The sequence below is a fragment of the Arachis ipaensis genome, chromosome B8 (genome assembly GCF_059453495.1).
Source record: "Arachis ipaensis isolate K30076 ecotype BB chromosome B8, ASM5945349v1, whole genome shotgun sequence".
NCBI classification, from domain to species: domain Eukaryota; kingdom Viridiplantae; phylum Streptophyta; class Magnoliopsida; order Fabales; family Fabaceae; genus Arachis; species Arachis ipaensis.
In genome coordinates this window covers 34,736,006-34,753,757 of record NC_142443.1, presented here as the reverse complement: position 1 = coordinate 34,753,757, position 17,752 = coordinate 34,736,006, and the positions used below count along the sequence as shown (strand labels likewise).

General features: G+C 37.7%; 3 protein-coding genes across 3 annotated transcripts; 1 reads left to right on the top strand and 2 right to left on the bottom strand.

The window, feature by feature from the left end:
- Nucleotides 1-2,389: 2,389 nt before the first annotated feature.
- Nucleotides 2,390-2,971, bottom strand: LOC107610882 (uncharacterized). Its single transcript, XM_016312866.1, has one exon. It carries the CDS (start codon nucleotides 2,969-2,971, stop codon nucleotides 2,390-2,392), a length of 582 nt encoding a protein of 193 aa, XP_016168352.1.
- A 10,180-nt stretch (nucleotides 2,972-13,151) lies between these two features.
- On the top strand, nucleotides 13,152-15,620 carry LOC107640125 (equilibrative nucleotide transporter 8-like). Its single transcript, XM_021105677.2, has 2 exons — nucleotides 13,152-14,024; nucleotides 14,524-15,620. Exons 1-2 carry the CDS (start codon nucleotides 13,529-13,531, stop codon nucleotides 15,219-15,221), a joined length of 1,194 nt encoding a protein of 397 aa, XP_020961336.1. The 5' UTR covers nucleotides 13,152-13,528; the 3' UTR covers nucleotides 15,222-15,620.
- A 364-nt stretch (nucleotides 15,621-15,984) lies between these two features.
- LOC148547669 (uncharacterized) lies at nucleotides 15,985-17,414 on the bottom strand. Its single transcript, XM_088497661.1, has 3 exons — nucleotides 16,863-17,414; nucleotides 16,560-16,732; nucleotides 15,985-16,273 (listed from the first exon to the last, which is right to left on the bottom strand). Exons 1-3 carry the CDS (start codon nucleotides 17,340-17,342, stop codon nucleotides 16,126-16,128), a joined length of 801 nt encoding a protein of 266 aa, XP_088353787.1. The 5' UTR covers nucleotides 17,343-17,414; the 3' UTR covers nucleotides 15,985-16,125.
- Nucleotides 17,415-17,752: the final 338 nt, after the last annotated feature.

Genomic DNA, 17,752 nt, shown 5'->3' with positions numbered 1-17,752 from the left:
ACTATTATTGGCCATCAGGTTTTGGAATAACCACTCATTGAGGTCTGTACTGAGAAAAGAATCCATCCCAATAGGGGGGATAAGCCTTTGCCAGATGCTTTTAGCATAGGGGCAGTCCCGAAGCACATGTATAGCTGATTCTTCTTGGCACCGGCACCTTGGGCAAGAATCATCATTGGTCAAGTGTCTTCGTCTTCTCTCTGAGTTTGTAAGAATAGCATTGTGAGTTACCAGCCATAAAAAAGTTCTGACACGTTCAGGGCCCTACCAATTCCACACCAACCGGAAGTTCTTATTTGGAACCTGTTGGTCCTCCATGGTTAGCTGGTATGCTGACTTTGTAATGAAGGATCCGTCAGAAGAAGGCCCCCAGGCTAGGTGGTTAGCTTCCTTCCAAGGGGACGGGGGAGAAATAGCTACGATCTTCTTAGTGATCTCCTCTGGCAGCATCCTTTGTAGTTTGTCCATATCCCACTGCCCTGAGATATCAAAAAAGTCCATCAGCATCTCAGAAAAATTAAGACTATTGCTTACCTGGTTTGTGGATTCACTTAGGCGGCCTACTCCCGGAACCCAGTAGTGATCCCAGAATCGAATTTGGGATCCATCGCCAACTCTCCAAATGCAGTTGCGTTCCACGTTGTCCCAAGAGGCACATATACCCTTCCAGAGGTTGGAATTACTTCGCCTTCTAGCCACTTTGGGCATAGTGTCGTCGCCGCAGCAATATTTTGATCGGAGGACCCTGGCCCAGAGATCATCCTTCCTTGCTACAAGCCCCCATCCAGCCTTCATCATAAAAACTTGGTTCATGTGACCTGCATGTCTAATGCCCAACCCACCAGATTGTTTCGGCTCACATAACTTTTTCCAATTAAGGAGGTGAACCTTTTTATTTTGATCTGTGTCGCCCCAAATAAAATTTCTGCAAATACGATCAATAGAATTACAAGTAGCAGGAGGTAATAAGGCAGATTGTATTATATAAAGGCATAGAAGAAAGGACTGATTTCACCAGAGTTGTTCTTCCGGCCAAAGAGAGAGTGGAGGCTTTCCAAGAGTTCAATCTGGCATGGAGTTTGTTGATAATACCCTTAAAAGTGTGCTTTGTTACTTTAGTGTGAAGAATGGGAACTCCTAAATACTTTCCCAAATCGTCTGTTCTGGCAAATTGCAAGACATTACTAATCTCTGTTCTCACAGTGTGACCCACATTCCCGGAGAAAAAGATTCTAGTTTTATCTTTGCTAACATTTTGGCCGGAGCTTTGACAGAAAGCTTCAAGACATTTATTTATGATGTTGGCCTGGTTGACACTGGCTTCTGCAAAGAGAATAATATCGTCCGCAAAGCACAAGTGAGAGATAGGCGGCCCATCCTTCTTTAGACGAATAGGCTTCCAGACATCTTGCTCCACAGCTGTACTAATGAGTTGGGAAAGTTTTTCAATGCAAAGAACAAAAATATACGGAGAGATGGGATCTCCTTGTCTGATTCCTCTGGTTGGTGAGAATTCCTCCAGTTCCTCCCCATTCCACAACACCCTCATTCTGGCAGTTGAGATACATGAGAGGGTTAGATTAATAAAATTCTGGGGGAACCCAATATCCATAAGGGTCTCCTTAATAAAGCTCCATTTGAGCCTGTCATATGCTTTTTCAAGGTCAATCTTAATGGCCATCCAGCCTTTTCTCCCTTTTTTTTGTCTCATGGAGTGAATGACTTTTTGTGTGATGATGATGTTATCTGAGCTCTGTCTTCCGGGAACAAAGCTGCACTGGTTAGGCATAACCAACTTGTTCATGACACTTCTCAACCTGTTAGCCAGGATTTTTGTAATCACCTTATAAGAAACATTACAGAGGCTGATGGGTCTCAGCTGCTTTAGATGTGTCACAGGTTCTATTTTTGGGATAAGATTAATAAGCGTCTCATTTACCTCTTCAACCTTATCCGGGTGCTGAAAAATGTTTTTAGTCAGATTGCGTACATCACTGCCAATTTTGTTCCACTGACTTTGGTAGAAGATAGCTTGAAGTCCGTCTCTGCCGGGGGCCTTCCAATTACCAATGTTGAACATCGCATCCTTAATCTCCTCATCTGTCACGTTACGGCCTAAGGTGTTGTTGTCGGAGCTATTCATAGTAGGAAACATGTTCGTCAGAATAAAGGGAGTATGGTTTGTGTTGTCTGTGTAGAGATTATAGAAAAAGGAAGTGGCCATGTGTTCAAGCGTAACCTTCTCAGTTATCCAGTCACCGGTGTCATTCTGGAGGGAAACTATTTTGTTTCTGCGTCTTCTAATCATAGTGGAGCCATGGAAGAATTTAGTGTTACGATCCCCAAAATTGATCCACTTGCTTCTAGCTTTTTGGAACCAGAGTAATTCTTATTGAAGGAGAATCTGTTCATACTCCACCCACAGCTCTTTTTGAAGATTATCAAGATAGGAGTTATGAGAGTGCCCCAAACTAGAGTTAATTCCTTGGAGTCTTCTGAGAATTCTATGCTTTCGTCTGAAGATGTCACCAAATACCGACTTGTTCCACTCCTTGATCCTATTCTTAAAGTTTGCTATGCCCTCAGCCCAAGAGCCCTGAATATTCCAAGACGCACCAACAGCATTCCCAAAGTCAGGGTGTGTGATCCATGCCGCAAGGAAGCGGAACGGCCTTCTTCCTCTATTCTGCTCGCTAACGGGAGAAAGTTGCAGGCAAATAGGAGAGTAGTCTGATTTTAACAGGGGCATATGTTTAACAATAGCCTCTGGGAATGCAAGTTGCCATTCCAGATTGCTCAAACCCCGGTCTAACCTCTCAGCAAGATTGCCCCTCTTCCAAGTGTAGGGCCAGCCCGCAAACCCCAAATCAATCAGGCCACACGCTGCAACACACTCCTGAAACTCTTTACAAGCACAATGGTTGTTACTCAGCGCTCCACCTTTTTTACTTTTTTCATGGTTGTGTAGCATAGCATTAAAGTCACCCACCAGACACTAGGGGAGGTTAACGTTAGCAGCATATGATTTAAGAGATTGCCATAGCGTTCTTCTTGTTGCCCGCTGGGGGCTACCATAAACAGCAGTAATAAGCCAAGGATTGGAGTTATTACTAGAGACTTTTAGGTGTACGAATTGTTTATCATGCTCTAGCACATCCACACTCCAAGCAGAAGAATCCCAGAGACACCATATTCCGCCAGCATGACCCACTGCATCCACTACAAAGGACTTGTCAAAGCCAATCTTGCCCCTAATTTGGTTGCCTCGAGCGCCACTCACATGAGTTTCCAAGAGAAAGAACATATTGGCTCCATATTCATATCTCAGATCACGTATAAGATAAGGAAAGGCTTTACTGCCTACTCCCCTGCAGTTCCAGCTAATGATGTTCATCATCAGAATTTAATTAGGAGGAGAAGCCAAAAGGCTAGATTCATTTACGGGTACGGGCCCCCGACATCGGACCCCCCTGTTCCTGAGAGGACGAGGCGTCCAAATTTCCACCCCCACCGGCATCAAACATGGTTACGTCAAGTTGCTTCGCTTGATTTCTCCTGTGTTCTTTATCCCCCATAAGTGCATTTTGAGGTTACTGCTGCTTGTCTGGGTTAAATAGCAAATTTTCTCTTACCCAGTGCCCTTCCAGAGTTGTTCGATTCCCCTTCAAAGCCTCGAAAGCTTCCCATTTGTCAGTCTCCATCCTTTTCATATACTCATTCACAACCATTTCCATACCTTCAAGATCTGGATTTTTCTCCTTCCTTTTCGCTGCTTTCATAGCGATTTCTGATCCCTTAGGGTTAGATGTAGAGAGCCCTGGAGTTCTGGGTTTGATCTTCCCGTTATTCTCTTTCCTACTGGGTTCGATTAATGATTTTGGGGAGGGAGTAGGTTTCTTTTGGGTTTGTGGGTTTTTGCTGGCACCCGGTCTGATGATCTTTTTTGGCATTTGGGTTTTACCCGCAACACCTTGGGAAAAGGTTAGCTGTGGCCCATTCTTACTTATTGTTTCCTGGCCCACTTCCACTTCATTCACATTTCCCTGGGCACTTCCCGGATTCTCTTCCTGCAAAATAGCAAATCTGGATCCCGAATTGGAATTTTGTCCTCTTGGAGAGATTCCTTCGTCAGTATTATAGAAAGTAGTCGCGTCTTGGTTGGCATGGGGATATTTTTGTCCTATTTGGGATTTCTTTCTATTATTGTATTTTTTTACCAACATCCAAGGCCCAAAATCAGGGTTGGATTTCTCGTTGCTGAGATTGCGGTGATGATGTGGGTCAGCGATCCTTCCATTTTCGTCAGCAGCACTGTCAGCTGGCATCTCACCTTGTGGATTGTCGCCGGCACAGTTCGCTTCCCTATGGGCACCGCTATCAGTACCGCTTTCCATGCATTGCTCCGATCTATGCCCATACTTGCCACATGAAAAGCAAATTTGGTACAAACCTTCATATTCAAGGTTCAGCTCACATCCAAGCACAGCTATACGTGGTACTAGTTGTTTAGCCAGATCAATCTCAACACATATCCGGGCAAATTTCTCCCTCGAGTGGATTGAGGTAGTGCGGTCAACCTTGAGCATATGTCCAATGGCTGAGCCAACCCTCCAGAGAAAATTGTGGTTATAAAGTTCAATCGGAAGGTTTGGGATGCGAATCCAGGCGGCGATCTTTTTAACCTCTGTGGATCCAGAGAGGAAGAAAGGCCTCCATCTTTGCACGATGAGGTCATGACCAGCAATCATCCAGGGACCTTCCATAAGGGCATGTGCGTAGTCCTTCTCGTCTGCAAAATGAACCAAAAAATAATCACGATTCATATCGATAACATGAATCTTACCTTTCTTTTCCCAGTCTCTGTGGAGTCGTTGTTCCATAAACGCAAACGTGACACGTTTCCCCAGCACTTTGACCATGAGGGCATTCTTCCATGGCTTGCACCACTCTTCAAATTCCTCTTTAGATACAGGAATTGTGGGACAAGGGTTGAAGGGTTTCTCGTCATTTTCTCGGTCATCATCGTTTCTATACCACTTATCCTCAGGGTTGGGATCATCATCATCCATGTCCAGCGAGGTGGTCTGGTCTTCTTCAAGTCCAAGGCTAGTCAACAAAGTATCCTTGTATGATCCCTTCGCGGGACTGGCCGTATTATCCTCATGTTGGATAATTTCCATGTTCTCTGATGGTTGATTCAGATCCACCTCTCCCCGAGTTTTGACCTTCTTAGTGCTTCTTTGCACTAGGTCGTCCTCCTGTGTGGAAACCCTAGCAGAGCTTTTTTCTGACATTTTTATTAAGTGTCGAAGAATTTGAATATCGTCTTGTGCATAGTATTAATGTATTATGATTAGTGCATGGCGAACAAATTCTTTTTCACGGTTTTTCTTCAACCAATCTACATCGATTAATTAGTAATCGAATTAAAATAGAAAACTTGTAGAACAAAGTATCATATATATTTTAATTTATAAGTCAACAATTTTCTTCTTAAAAAAGCCACTCATACTTAGGGGTATTCGCGGTGCGGTTTAGTTCGGTTTTTTAGAGAAAAATCATCCGATCCGATCGTTTAATTAAATTGCGGTTCGATTTGGTTCAGTTTTTTTACTAAAATCATCTGAATCAAACCAAACTAATTAAAATCGGTTTGGTTCGGTTCGGTTTGTTCGGTTTTTTCAATCATTTGAAAATTGTAAAATTCTATCCCTCCTTACCTAACAAAATTAAGCCATAATACGAACATATGAATTATAGTATGAAAAACTTAAACTGTAAAAAAATTGACTAAATCATAGCAAAATAAGGGTGGTGGAAAGCAACAACTATTATCAATCAATCACTACTTCTATACGATGTATATATATCAGGTGATTTAAAACTCTAGTCTTCCAAAAATTAAAACAACATAAATTAGAACACCAAACCACAAATTCAAATTAGATAATGAACCTGACTCAGAAAAATCAAGAAGCAAAAGGAAAAGCAAAAAGGGACTGAATCAGAAATAGAACCAAAATGAATAAAAAATACAACCAAACTAATTTCAAAAATTTTCATGTGGTGCACCAATTCCACAAATTCTTCCTCTTTCACTTTCTCCTTTCCTGTATTATCATTGAGTAAACAAAAAGTTTAGAATCAATAAGAATGAACCAAAACTAAATAAAATAGAATCAGAACAAAAAAAAAAAAAAAACCTAAGGCTTAGGGAAGAGCTTTCTATGTTAGGGACATCCTTTGAGCTTGAACACTGAACAATACATTGAATAATGAATAGTTAACAACAAAACAACAATCAGAGCAATTTCAGTAAATCAACAACAAATAAATGAACCATAATCAGAAGTAATTTCAGTAAATCAACAAAAATTAAATTAAACAATGAAGAACAATCAGCAACAAATATACACTGAAATTATACATTGATGATTGAACAACAAAACAAAATTAATAGCAATTATAAATACTTTGAAGTTAGAACAGAAATTATTCAAACAAAAGCGTAAATTCAAACAAAATAAAATTATTAACCATTACCAGAAATTCAAACAAAAATACACTGAACATAGAAGTTAGAATAGAAATTATTCAAACAAAACCAGAAATTCAAACAAAATAAAATTATTAACAATTACCAGAAATTCGAACAAAAATACACTGATTATAGAACAGAAATCATTAAAATTAATACCTGAATGTCGCTACTGGGTGCCTGGGAGGGGCTGGGTTCGCAGGTTTGCGCTACTGGGAGGGGTTGAACGTCGCTTCTGGCTGGCTGGTCCGGCGCTGCTGGGAGGCGTTGGGTTTGCTGGTTCGCGCTGCTAGGAGAAGCTGAATGTCGCTGCTGGGTGGCTGGTCCGGCGCCACTGGGAGGTGCTGATGGGAGGAGCTGGGAGGCGCTGATGGGAGGAGATGGGAGGCGCTGGTTCGACGGGATTAGGAGGGGCTGCGAGGCGTTGGGAGGCGGGGTTGGGAGGGGCTGGGGTAATGGGGCTTCTGTGAGAGTGTGGCTGCACTAGGTTAGGAGTTAGGAATGTTAGGGGATTAGGTTATCCGATGAGTGATAGGGGTGGGGTGGAGTAATGGTCTAATAGTTTTTTTGGGTTTTTTATTTGACCAGTTCGGTTCGGTTCGGTTCAGATTTTTAGGTATAAAACCGAAAACCGAATCGAACCGCAACAAAATATAATTTTTTCGGTTTTTTCGATTTTCGATTTATTCAGTTTTCAATTTTTTCGGTTCAGTTAATCGGTTTTGTTCGGTCTGTATCGGTTTTGAACACCCCTACTCATACTCATACATGTCTTATCCCATTCGGATGAAAAACAAAAAATTAGCCATGATCTCTGATTTTTTTTTTTTTTTGGTTCGGATAAAAACAGTAGAGGAAATCACATGCTGAGAATCATAGAATGTACTAATGTGTGTTGGGCCTAAGCCACAAACCAAAAAGGAGGCTTCTAAAACGTTGGACATGGTTGCCGACAGTAACAATATAGGCCCCCCGGGTTGATGGCCTAATATAGCATCCTAATTAATATGAATAACAATAACATGTTAGTAATCAACTTGTATTGGTTGTGTTCAACTTATTTGTTTATTTAACTAGATGTTAGGATTTAAATTTCGCTTTGTCTATAATGCAATTTATTAATCAGTAATAAACTTTATCTAGAACTCAGATTTGTAATATCGTTTAAGTTGAATTAAAAGCTATTTATTTTGTCTTATACATAATATCTTAAATTTTTTTTATGTTATTATTTTCTTATAATTTTACCTAATTGTGAATATCTGAATTTTTTTTAATTTTTTTATCCTGAATTTTGAATATTGTATTTGTTTTTATATTAAATAAAATACTACTATTATCTTTAAAAAAAAATCTCTCAAATTTATAACAAATTAGTCATTAAAATTTGAAAACAGAAACAAAAAAAAAAAAACCAATAACATGTCAATTTAGGTTCTATTGTATTTTTTTGCCATACTAATTAGGTTCCATTGTTATATGAAAATGACAGCAAGATTTTTTTAATTAAAAAATTGACATGAGGAGAGCAAGAGTTAATAAAAGTAAAAAATAATTAGATGATCTACATAATTTTATTTATTTGACTCTCAAATTTAATAATAATTAGATTAAAGGGATATATAAATAAGCTTAGGAACACACAAATTGATAATGTTTGAGGGGATTAACTCCTTGTGATGATTTGAATCAAAGTTGATGACTTTATGTCAACACTCAGCAGCAGCATCATGATTCATGAATTGTGACTAGACCCACCCTTAGCTTGTTTTTTATTTTTCTATCATAAATCATGATATAAAATAGTTTAGCATATCCATGTATGTATGTATGTAGGATTGATAATTTGATATTCATGTTGGTCCCAAAGTGGATTGATGATGTTGTTGGCTTGCACATCACATAAAAAAGTATTTTAAAACAGTGAATAATTGAAGGGTGAATCACAATCACAGTAATATGACTATAGGAAATAGGAAATTTATAAGGTTAATTATTATGTATCTTTTTCTTTATTCGACAATTTTTTGAAGCCCACATGTGTTTGTGTGTGAATATTAGCTGTGTCTTCTGTATTATTATTCTTTTCATTGTGCATCAATAGCAAGGACCATTGCATCCTTTTCCTTTACATGAATTTAGAATCAATCAGCTCATCCAAATTAAGGAATTTTTTAAAATTCAATGAACACTTGTAAGAAACTTTTACAGATTACTTATTAAAAAAGTTGTCATAATAGCAAATGAGATATTGTCTCTTAAAGCAATTTTTTTTTTTTACATGATTTATCCATAATTCTATATATACATTCAGCAGAGGCATTATTTGGTGCATACGCACAAAAGTTATTATTGTATGTAATTCAAAAAATAAAAAAATCAGTGAACTTGTCAATGACTTCAAAAACTCAACAACATTCACACAGGTTTCAATTTTCCAAGCACAAATGCTCTTTATAACTACCATAACGGAAAAACAGAACCAAAAACTAACCCTGGATACTTCAATCAGCAGAACTGAATCAACTCATAACTAACCCTCCCTGTAACTAACTCTGCAACAACTCTAACAAAACTGTTATTCACTGTTCTAAGTTCTAACTAACTACCTGTGCCGATTAATCTAATTTTATTTTAATTTTTTTTATTTATGTTATTGTTAACGTGTGATTAGTAACTAATTACTATTGAAAGAGTTCAGTGCACAAAATCTACAGAGGGAAGTGGAGAATACAACAATATCTTAAGGGTTGATTAAAGCAGTTAACAAATGCCAAAGTTTTCATGCCATGACATCATTATTTCCACTTAAGCACAGAAACATCAAAGGTGGTGTATATATTCATAAAACCCTAAAATAATTAGTGGTCAACTTTCAATTGCACCAATAAGAATGACCATGATGCATAGTAATCTCTCTATTCATACCCAAATTCCATATAGTTTCAGAAAATATCAACTATCAGCATTAATTGATGCACCTACGTGTTAATATGTAGCAGACTCAACTATCAACTATCACAGCAACAGAAGAATTATATATATATATATATGCTACGACTTTAAACCTTAAAGCAGGACTAATTATGACTGCTACATACACCTAAGAATGCATTATAATGTGCATAAGCTTTGTGAAAAGTAGTTGAAACTATAGCTTTGTCAACAATGTATATAAATAAATCAATCAAATAGTTGGTTATGGTCAATTGAGGCGAAGTGGAAGATTTGTTCCTTTCAGTTCTATACTATGCTAAAACAATGCAGATACCTTGAGAAATGAGAAAATAGTATCACTAAGACTAATGGCAATGATAAATAAGACAAATAGGGAATAAAATCTTGGTGGGTGTATGTTTTGTTTCATGTAGGAATTTTAGAACTTGAATCTCTCCATGTTTTTTTTCCCCTAGTAATAGCAATACTATAGTCTATCAAAAATAATTTTTATTAACCTAGTTTGTCTAAATTAAGTCCAAAGATCCTCTCTTTTTTTGACCTTTAAGGTGCACAATATTGTTTAGTACTTATTATTTGAATATTTAGTGATATTGAACATGCCTAATTCCATCCACTAAAATGCTTAGGAAGTAGGAACATACCGGCTGTGTACAAAGCTAAAGTAATCAAAGAAACTAAGAAAATAAATATTGTGTGTAGAGGGAGAGTTGACTGAGAACACTTTGCAATCAGTTGAGTGGAAGCTTTAGAAACATTGGTATGATTAGGGAAGTAGGCATTGAATTTGGCACCCCATGACATCCTACATTCATGAATCAAAATTCATATTTTTTTGTAAAATGTGCCAAGCACTTAACAAGTTTGTTATCATGAGATGCAAGAATTTGATCCTCCATATATATTAAGAAAATGAATATTTTAGCAGCCAAACAAAAATGACATGGCTTTTTCAAATAAACAAAGTGGGTATCCACTATCCACAAAGCCCCTAAGTAAGGCCACAAATCCTAATGATTCTTAAGAAGTGGTTGGCTACCCCTCTCTTTTTGGTAATGTGACTTTTCTTGTTATTATTATTATTACTATTATCTTTTTTTTTTATCAATATTGTTCAAAGTTTGAAGGAGAGTCTTAAAACAATAGTTGAGTTGTCTCTGAGTAATTTTAAGATTATATGTTTAAATCATGGAATCAACCACCGAGATAATTATTAGGGTAGGTTGCCTACATTACACCCTTTGGAGTGTGGCCATTTTCTATATCCTGTGTTAACGCAAGATGCTTGTACATCAAACAACCTTTTAAACTCAAAATCACAAGAATGAAGTCTAATGTGACCTTATACTAACTCTATACAATACTTTTTTACTTCTTTCTTTTGAGGGCAATGGACTTTGCTTACTTCTAACATTGGACATCATTCCAAGGGAACCAATAATGTTGTAGGAAAGAATATTCTATTTCACTGGCCAATGATGTCTTGGCAGAAATGTTTGATACTATGAGTATGAGATAAGAATCCTTGGCATCTAAAAGGACCAAGGGGAAGTTCCTTTTGACAACACAGCTTAGAACAGCAACTTTTCCTTCTACCATTGATGCTGCCTTGTGCAAATGGTTCTAACATATAATCATGAATAGCTTATCCTTAAGTTATGCATAATTGCATATCTTACTATTTTCAGATATTACCATAATCTTGGACTTATTATGTTTATGATAAGGGATTAGAAGCAAACAAAACAAGGCTTATTAGATATTAACATCAGTCAAGTCATAATCAGAATCAGGAACTGATAAACTAGAATCACGGCAACACAAAAACCAAAATCTTAAAGCTCATTTAAGTCTTTTCCTATGTCCTTTCTCAGCTTTTTATAACTTTAAATGGTTGAAGGAAAGAGACATGGTAAAAAAGCTATACCCTATTACCCTCCAAACATAACCTCCAGCCAACCAACTAAAGATAGCAGATCCTCCTTTGGGAGAAAATCTAGTAATTTTTTTTTTTAATATTTACCTATGTATCATTGTCCTTCCTCATTGATTTGAGAATATATTCACAGAACAACTATGAATGACTACCACTCTTGTCATCTTCTCACCCCGGACTATCAATACTAGTTGATGATCTTATTCAAATCAATTATGAAGTTCAACTTTGCTCTTTAAAAAAAACAAAATATCTACATGGCCTCCATTTTAAGGACTTGTGTATGCTTCATAATTATATCTTTCTATCTTACCATTAAGCAAAATACAAATAATTAACTTCATTCCCGAATGATAATTGTTTTTTACTTTTTCTTTATACATCTATAAAGAAAAAAAAGTATTTACATGCATTAATTTATAAATAGACCCAAAAAAAAAAAATCAAAACGACCATCACTAGGAAATTGAGATTGTAATTATTAGAATTTGATATTGATACCAATAAGTGTGGTAGACCCTAGATAATGGCTGTAAACATGGTGGGGAGGCATTCTATTGTAGATAATGTAAATCTTTTACGCCAAAACTCTGTCCCTTTTCTTGTTTCCTCATTCAAGATTTACCAATTATGTCTATTGTTGTGTATTATGTTCTAAGTGACAAAACATGACTGATGAGACTGAGAAGGAAACGCAAGATTTCCATGCTGCTATATCTTATTTTCACTTCATTCTGCAGCTACTATAAATAGCCTATCTGATTTTAATTTTAGAGGAGGGGGCGGGGCAAAGAAAAACAAAATGAATTTAAAATCTTAACTCATGTCAGATAACTGCAACATGTTACTGCTTTTTAAAACCATGATTTCTGTCCATCCACTATGTATTACTTTGGCAGGTTTGAGCCTCATGGCAATCACTGTCACTGGGGGAACTTGTGTGTGTCTCCTCAACTTGACAAGCTGACATACAGAGAAGCTCCATAAAAATGTTATGCCTGCTAGTTTTTAGTGATTTCAGCTTTGCCACTTCATCCCATAAACCTTCTAGTGCTTTAAAGACTTTATGCTTCTAGTGCTTATTGGTGAATATGGACCTTAAAAACCTACCATTATGTGAAGGAAAAAAAAGCCTAGAATAACGGCAACTGATAATCAACATGACATATGTCAAGCCGAGGTACATGATAACCACTACTGTATAAATTCTCTGAAAACAGTATCAAATTCTATCGAGGTACAATGTGAAATTAGTCCAGGTGATACGTTCTTTAGTCTTTTAACCGAAAGTTTCGACTTCTAGTCATAGGAATTGAAAGAAATTCCTCATATGGAGACCACTTAACCATTTATGTGACCACGTTTAAGTCAGGTAAGGTTAACTGGATGTAAATATATATAACAAGAACCTTGATGTCAGTAGTTCAATCGAAAAAAGGTTGGTTTTTCCCAAGGTAAACCGGTAAATGACCAAGGGGGCCTCTTTTCTTGTTTGAAAGGTCATGTTGACAAGCCCATTTGTGTCTGTGCTTCTCTCCATGACTCCATTCACTAGTCTCACTAACACAGCCACTGATTGGTGGCTTGATATTATTATGGATTTACTCTACCTTTTAATTGGTTTTTAAAGACCCTTTTTTGTGACTTGTATACAGATAAACTAATAGGGTTCAAGACAAGACTTATTTATACAGAAAGGATCATTATCATGGATATCTATCTTCCAATTTTGTGTTAATCAATCAAGTACTGGTGAGTGATTGTAAGACAGCATTCGCATGTGTGAACTGTTACTGTATATGACCAAATGGTATATCTAATATCACCCATCCATTGCTGTCCCCACACAGCACAATTTTTCTTCTTCGTACATTAAGCAAATCGATTCCAAGCCCATCAATCACTTATGTGTAAGACTGTGTGTGTGTCTATATATATATTTGAATATGCAAGGTGTCAACTAGTCCCAAAGACCCAAACTAGCACTAGCATATAAGTAAAGCTACTTGTATCAGTCACTTGTTTGACAATGTTAACAACTTCTGCAGGGAACTTTTAAGCTAGAGTTTTTAGCAAAGCGCAAAACATAAAATAAAATGGAAGCAGTCAAGGTCTCAATTGATCAAGATGAGAGAAGAGACACATGCAGAGTTGCTTACATAATCCATTTCTTGCTTGGTGCTGGCAACTTGCTTCCTTGGAATGCTTTAATCACTGCAGTGGATTATTTTGCGTACCTCTATCCAACCAAACACATAGAGAAGGTTTTCTCAGTGGCTTACATGATTTCATCAGTTCTAGTACTTCTCATGATGATGAGCTGGGGAGGTTGGAGCAGAACAACGTTGAGGTTGCGAATGAACGTCGGGTATTCAATGTTTGTTATGTCTCTCATGATACCTCCTGTCATTGACTGGGCCTCCAGCAGCACCAAGTTAGAAGACAGACCAAGCGGCGCCTATGGTTTGACCGTTGCAGCAGTGGTGATTTGTGGTTTAGCAGATGGCTTGGTGGGTGGAAGCTTGATAGGATCGGCCGGCAAGCTCCCAAAACAGTATATGCAAGCTGTTTTCGCCGGAACTGCATCATCAGGTGTTTTTCTATATCTGAATGTTAAGTGATCTAATGAGATTAACAGATCCTCTTGTCTATAAAAATTCTACATAATATGAAGCATAAATGAAGTAAAGCAACTCTGAATAAAACCATAGTGCGTACTTTATTCTTTTAGGGATATACAAGCTTTTGAATTTAAAGGTATTAAAAACTAGTAGATTCCAGAGTCTAGTTTTCTTGGTTTTTAATTGTGCAGTGTGTGTATCCTAGTTATGCGACAACATATTGTTTGTGTGTGTGCATGCATAACACTGCCTAGCATATTCCTTCATATCTAGGTAACCATTTCCTTCTACAAAAAACCATGCTACAACTAAGGACACTCAACCATTTTTCTTATATATATATAGATAGAGCAACAACTAAAGCTGTAGCTAAGGTACAAATGAATCTCAAATATGATATCTATATAGGGAAAATCCAGTTACATAGTTGACGCTTAAACAACTAATCAGAGTCTTTTCTTGGGGGACAGGTATTATAATTTCAGTGTTGAGGATAATAACAAAAGCATCACTTCCACAAACACCAAAGGGACTACAAATAAGTGCTCACTTGTACTTTATGGTTGCTACTGTTTTCCTACTATGCTGCATAATCTTCAGCAATTTGCAGTACAAGTTACCAGTCATGCAGGAGTATTATCAGAGCCTTCAACACGACAACACCTTATGCTCTGGGACAAGATTTTGGGCAGTTGCGGGGAAAATCAAGGGGCCAGCTTTTGCAATTCTCATAATCTACGTAGTGACTCTGTCTATCTTCCCAGGATTCATTGCAGAGGATCTGGAATCCAAGCTTCTAATGGATTGGTATCCTATTTTACTGATAACAGTTTATAATCTTGCTGATCTTATTGGGAAGTCATTAACTGCCTTCTATGTCATACAATCTATCACAAGGGCAATATGGACCTCCATAATAAGGCTACTATTCTATCCACTCTTTATCCTTTGTCTTCATGGACCAAAGTGGCTCAAATCAGAAGTGCCAATGATAGCTCTTACCTTTCTGCTTGGTGTTACTAATGGTTACCTCACCAGTGTCCTTATGATTCAAACACCCAAGTCAGTGCCCTTCTCAGAATCAGAGTTATCTGCTATTGTGATGATAGTGTTCCTTGGATTTGGTTTGGTTGGTGGTTCAGTCCTAGGGTGGTTCTGGATCTTATAAAGGTCTTTGTTCCATTGTGTAATAAAATGATCCTAAAGGTGTGTTTGTGAGTTGTGTCTTGGAAGGAAAGGGAGGGAATGGAGCTCTATGAGTAAATGGACTCTACTTTTCTCATCAAGCCGTTCACATTCCTCCCTTCTATTCCAATATCTCAACTTGCAAATACACCTTAGGGCAATGCACACTGGGCAATAAAGGAATAGCTCTGCAGCATCAAGCATCAAACTTCACCATTCCAGAATATGAGAAACCGTAGAGACCATTAGTAGATATCTAGGCAAGTAATATGTAATATATGGTATCCAGTATCCACAGCCAGTAAATGACATTAAAAATCTGTGTTCGGCTATTTACTAGAGCAAAATGCATCTTAGTCTCTGAAATTATTGGTCGTTAAAAGATTAATCTCTCAGGAAAATCTCATAAGCATTAGTCCCTAAAGTAGCTTTAGATTTTAAAAACCTACTCCGTACTCAAAAGTTTTTTGAATTATTAAGATGTGAACCATTCAGTTATTAAAAGGTCGTTTCACTTCGTATTTGGCTAGTTGCAAACATATCTTTATATACCTACGGATTTTGATTTCTGTTTACAAATAAATGACCGCCAATAGGTGCACGTGTGAATGATATAACTCCAAAAATGTTTTGCTACCATTATTACAATATTTCCACCATACAAGGTTGCTAGAAGAGAGATCTGAAATGCACATGAATCAAATGGGAAAAAGAGATATCCCTCTCTTCTAACTTTCTCTCTCTTGTCTCTCATCTTTCATTCTCCTATACATGAATGTACATTTGAATAATGGCAACTATTTTCATGGACCAAAATTTTACAAGGTAAAAGGTAACATAAGCAAATGTTAGAAACTTGTATGAAAGCCAGCACCAGAACATGAAGCTTAAGCAGCTGTGGCTAGAGGAGAAGGAGGAGCTGGTGGAATACCTCCATGGAAGAAACTAGGAGAATTTTGAGAGGAATCTTCTTCCCCTAGCTCACCCGCTTCCGTGGCATCCCAAAGAAAATGAGCATAGGATGCTAGAACATAACTACAATAACAAGTTAAACAATAATTAGTTTATTATAGTTTCTACAATTACATTTTACAGCAAACAGAATTTCTGATCTAGACCTACCCCATCCCAACTAAAATCTTCTATCTGGCTAAAGCATACCAGCGTGTTCTCGAAATTAAGTTAATTGCAATTTGCACCCTTGAACTTTACAATCAAATGATGTAAGGTTTGATTATTTGAAGAAAGTAAATCAAGATACATACCAGAAGAATCTCAAACAAAATTATAATCCAAGAATAAAATTGTGAATGGTTCTTACCAATCATCTGGAGCAGCTTTAACGGCTTGATCATAGTAACACTCAGCACGAGGAGCATCCTTGTGGCTCTCCCATATCAAATCTGCATACAAGGATAACACCTTCCCATCATTCTGGTCAGCCAAAATTGCTCTTGCACAATACTCTTCTGCTCTAACATAATCTCCACAAACCTGCCATCACCACAAAGTAGATCAATGCACAATCGTAACTGAACATGTTTCAATCTTTTGAGCATAGACTTAAAAGAAAAAAAAAACAAAAAAACAAAATAACATCAATGGAAGAACTTCATTGACGTACCTCTTTCAAGTACCTTGCGTAGTTGCTAAGAAAAAGTGGATTCCCGGGATTAGCTGCGATCATGGCTCGGTAATATTCGTCAGTTGGATCATTGTCGTAATTGGAATCCCAGGATCCCCAACCACCGCGACCGCCACCAATGCCAATACCACCTCCTCCAACACCACCACCACAACCTGCACCGTCGCCTTCTGTCAACTCGGAGAACGAAAACAATGCGGGGCCCAACGACGTCGTTCTGGAAGGAGGACGAACCCACGGCATGTGTACGGAGGAGGAGAGATCAGAATCAGAGAGAACACGCGGCAATGCGACTCCTTTGGGCGAGGACGATGCGGACAATGTGATGGATCGAGTTATTCGTGGAATCTGGTGAATGATTTCGGGTTCGGCAGAAGAGTGATTGGAATGGGGAAGCCATGAATTGAGCGTGGACGAAGATGATGAGCTTCGAAGAAGCATAGTTGTTGTGCTTGTCATGAAAGAAGAACAAGAAAGAACGAAGGGAAGGAAGGAAGAAACGAAGAAAGAAAGAAAGAAAAGTTGGTTGTCTTTTTCTCTCTCTGGAGCCCTAAAAATCGCGGCTTTGTTCGGAGCAGAATGAAAAAAGGCGCGAGTTTGAACCACACTCTTCGGTTCACCTGACTCGGTCACCTTCGCATTTGGTACACCCGTTAATTTGGTTTTTTTGAGTTTTCTTTATTTTTTATTTTTACTTTTAAGAGTTAAATTTTAAATGGTCTCTTAGATTCAAAAATTACACCGATTTGATTCCTAATTTATCAATTATACTGTTTATGTCCAAAGTTTATAAAAACTGCACTAAATTAGTCCCTCACAGTCAATTTATCTGCTCTAATAGTAACATGGTACTGAGATGACAAATTTTG

What these genes read in the sequence shown, in the direction of transcription:
- LOC107610882 (XM_016312866.1), bottom strand. Translation starts at nt 2,971, where the DNA reads ATGCTACACAACCATGAAAAAAGTAAAAAAGGTGGAGCGCTGAGTAAC.
- LOC107640125 (XM_021105677.2), top strand. Translation starts at nt 13,529, where the DNA reads ATGGAAGCAGTCAAGGTCTCAATTGATCAAGATGAGAGAAGAGACACA. An exon ending in CGCCGGAACTGCATCATCAG is followed by an intron (nt 14,025 to 14,523) that starts GTGTTTTTCTAT and finishes CTTGGGGGACAG; the next exon opens with GTATTATAATTTCAGTGTTG.
- LOC148547669 (XM_088497661.1), bottom strand. Translation starts at nt 17,342, where the DNA reads ATGACAAGCACAACAACTATGCTTCTTCGAAGCTCATCATCTTCGTCC. An exon ending in ACGCAAGGTACTTGAAAGAG is followed by an intron (nt 16,733 to 16,862) that starts GTACGTCAATGA and finishes TGGTGATGGCAG; the next exon opens with GTTTGTGGAGATTATGTTAG. An exon ending in AAAGCTGCTCCAGATGATTG is followed by an intron (nt 16,274 to 16,559) that starts GTAAGAACCATT and finishes TTGTTATTGTAG; the next exon opens with TTATGTTCTAGCATCCTATG.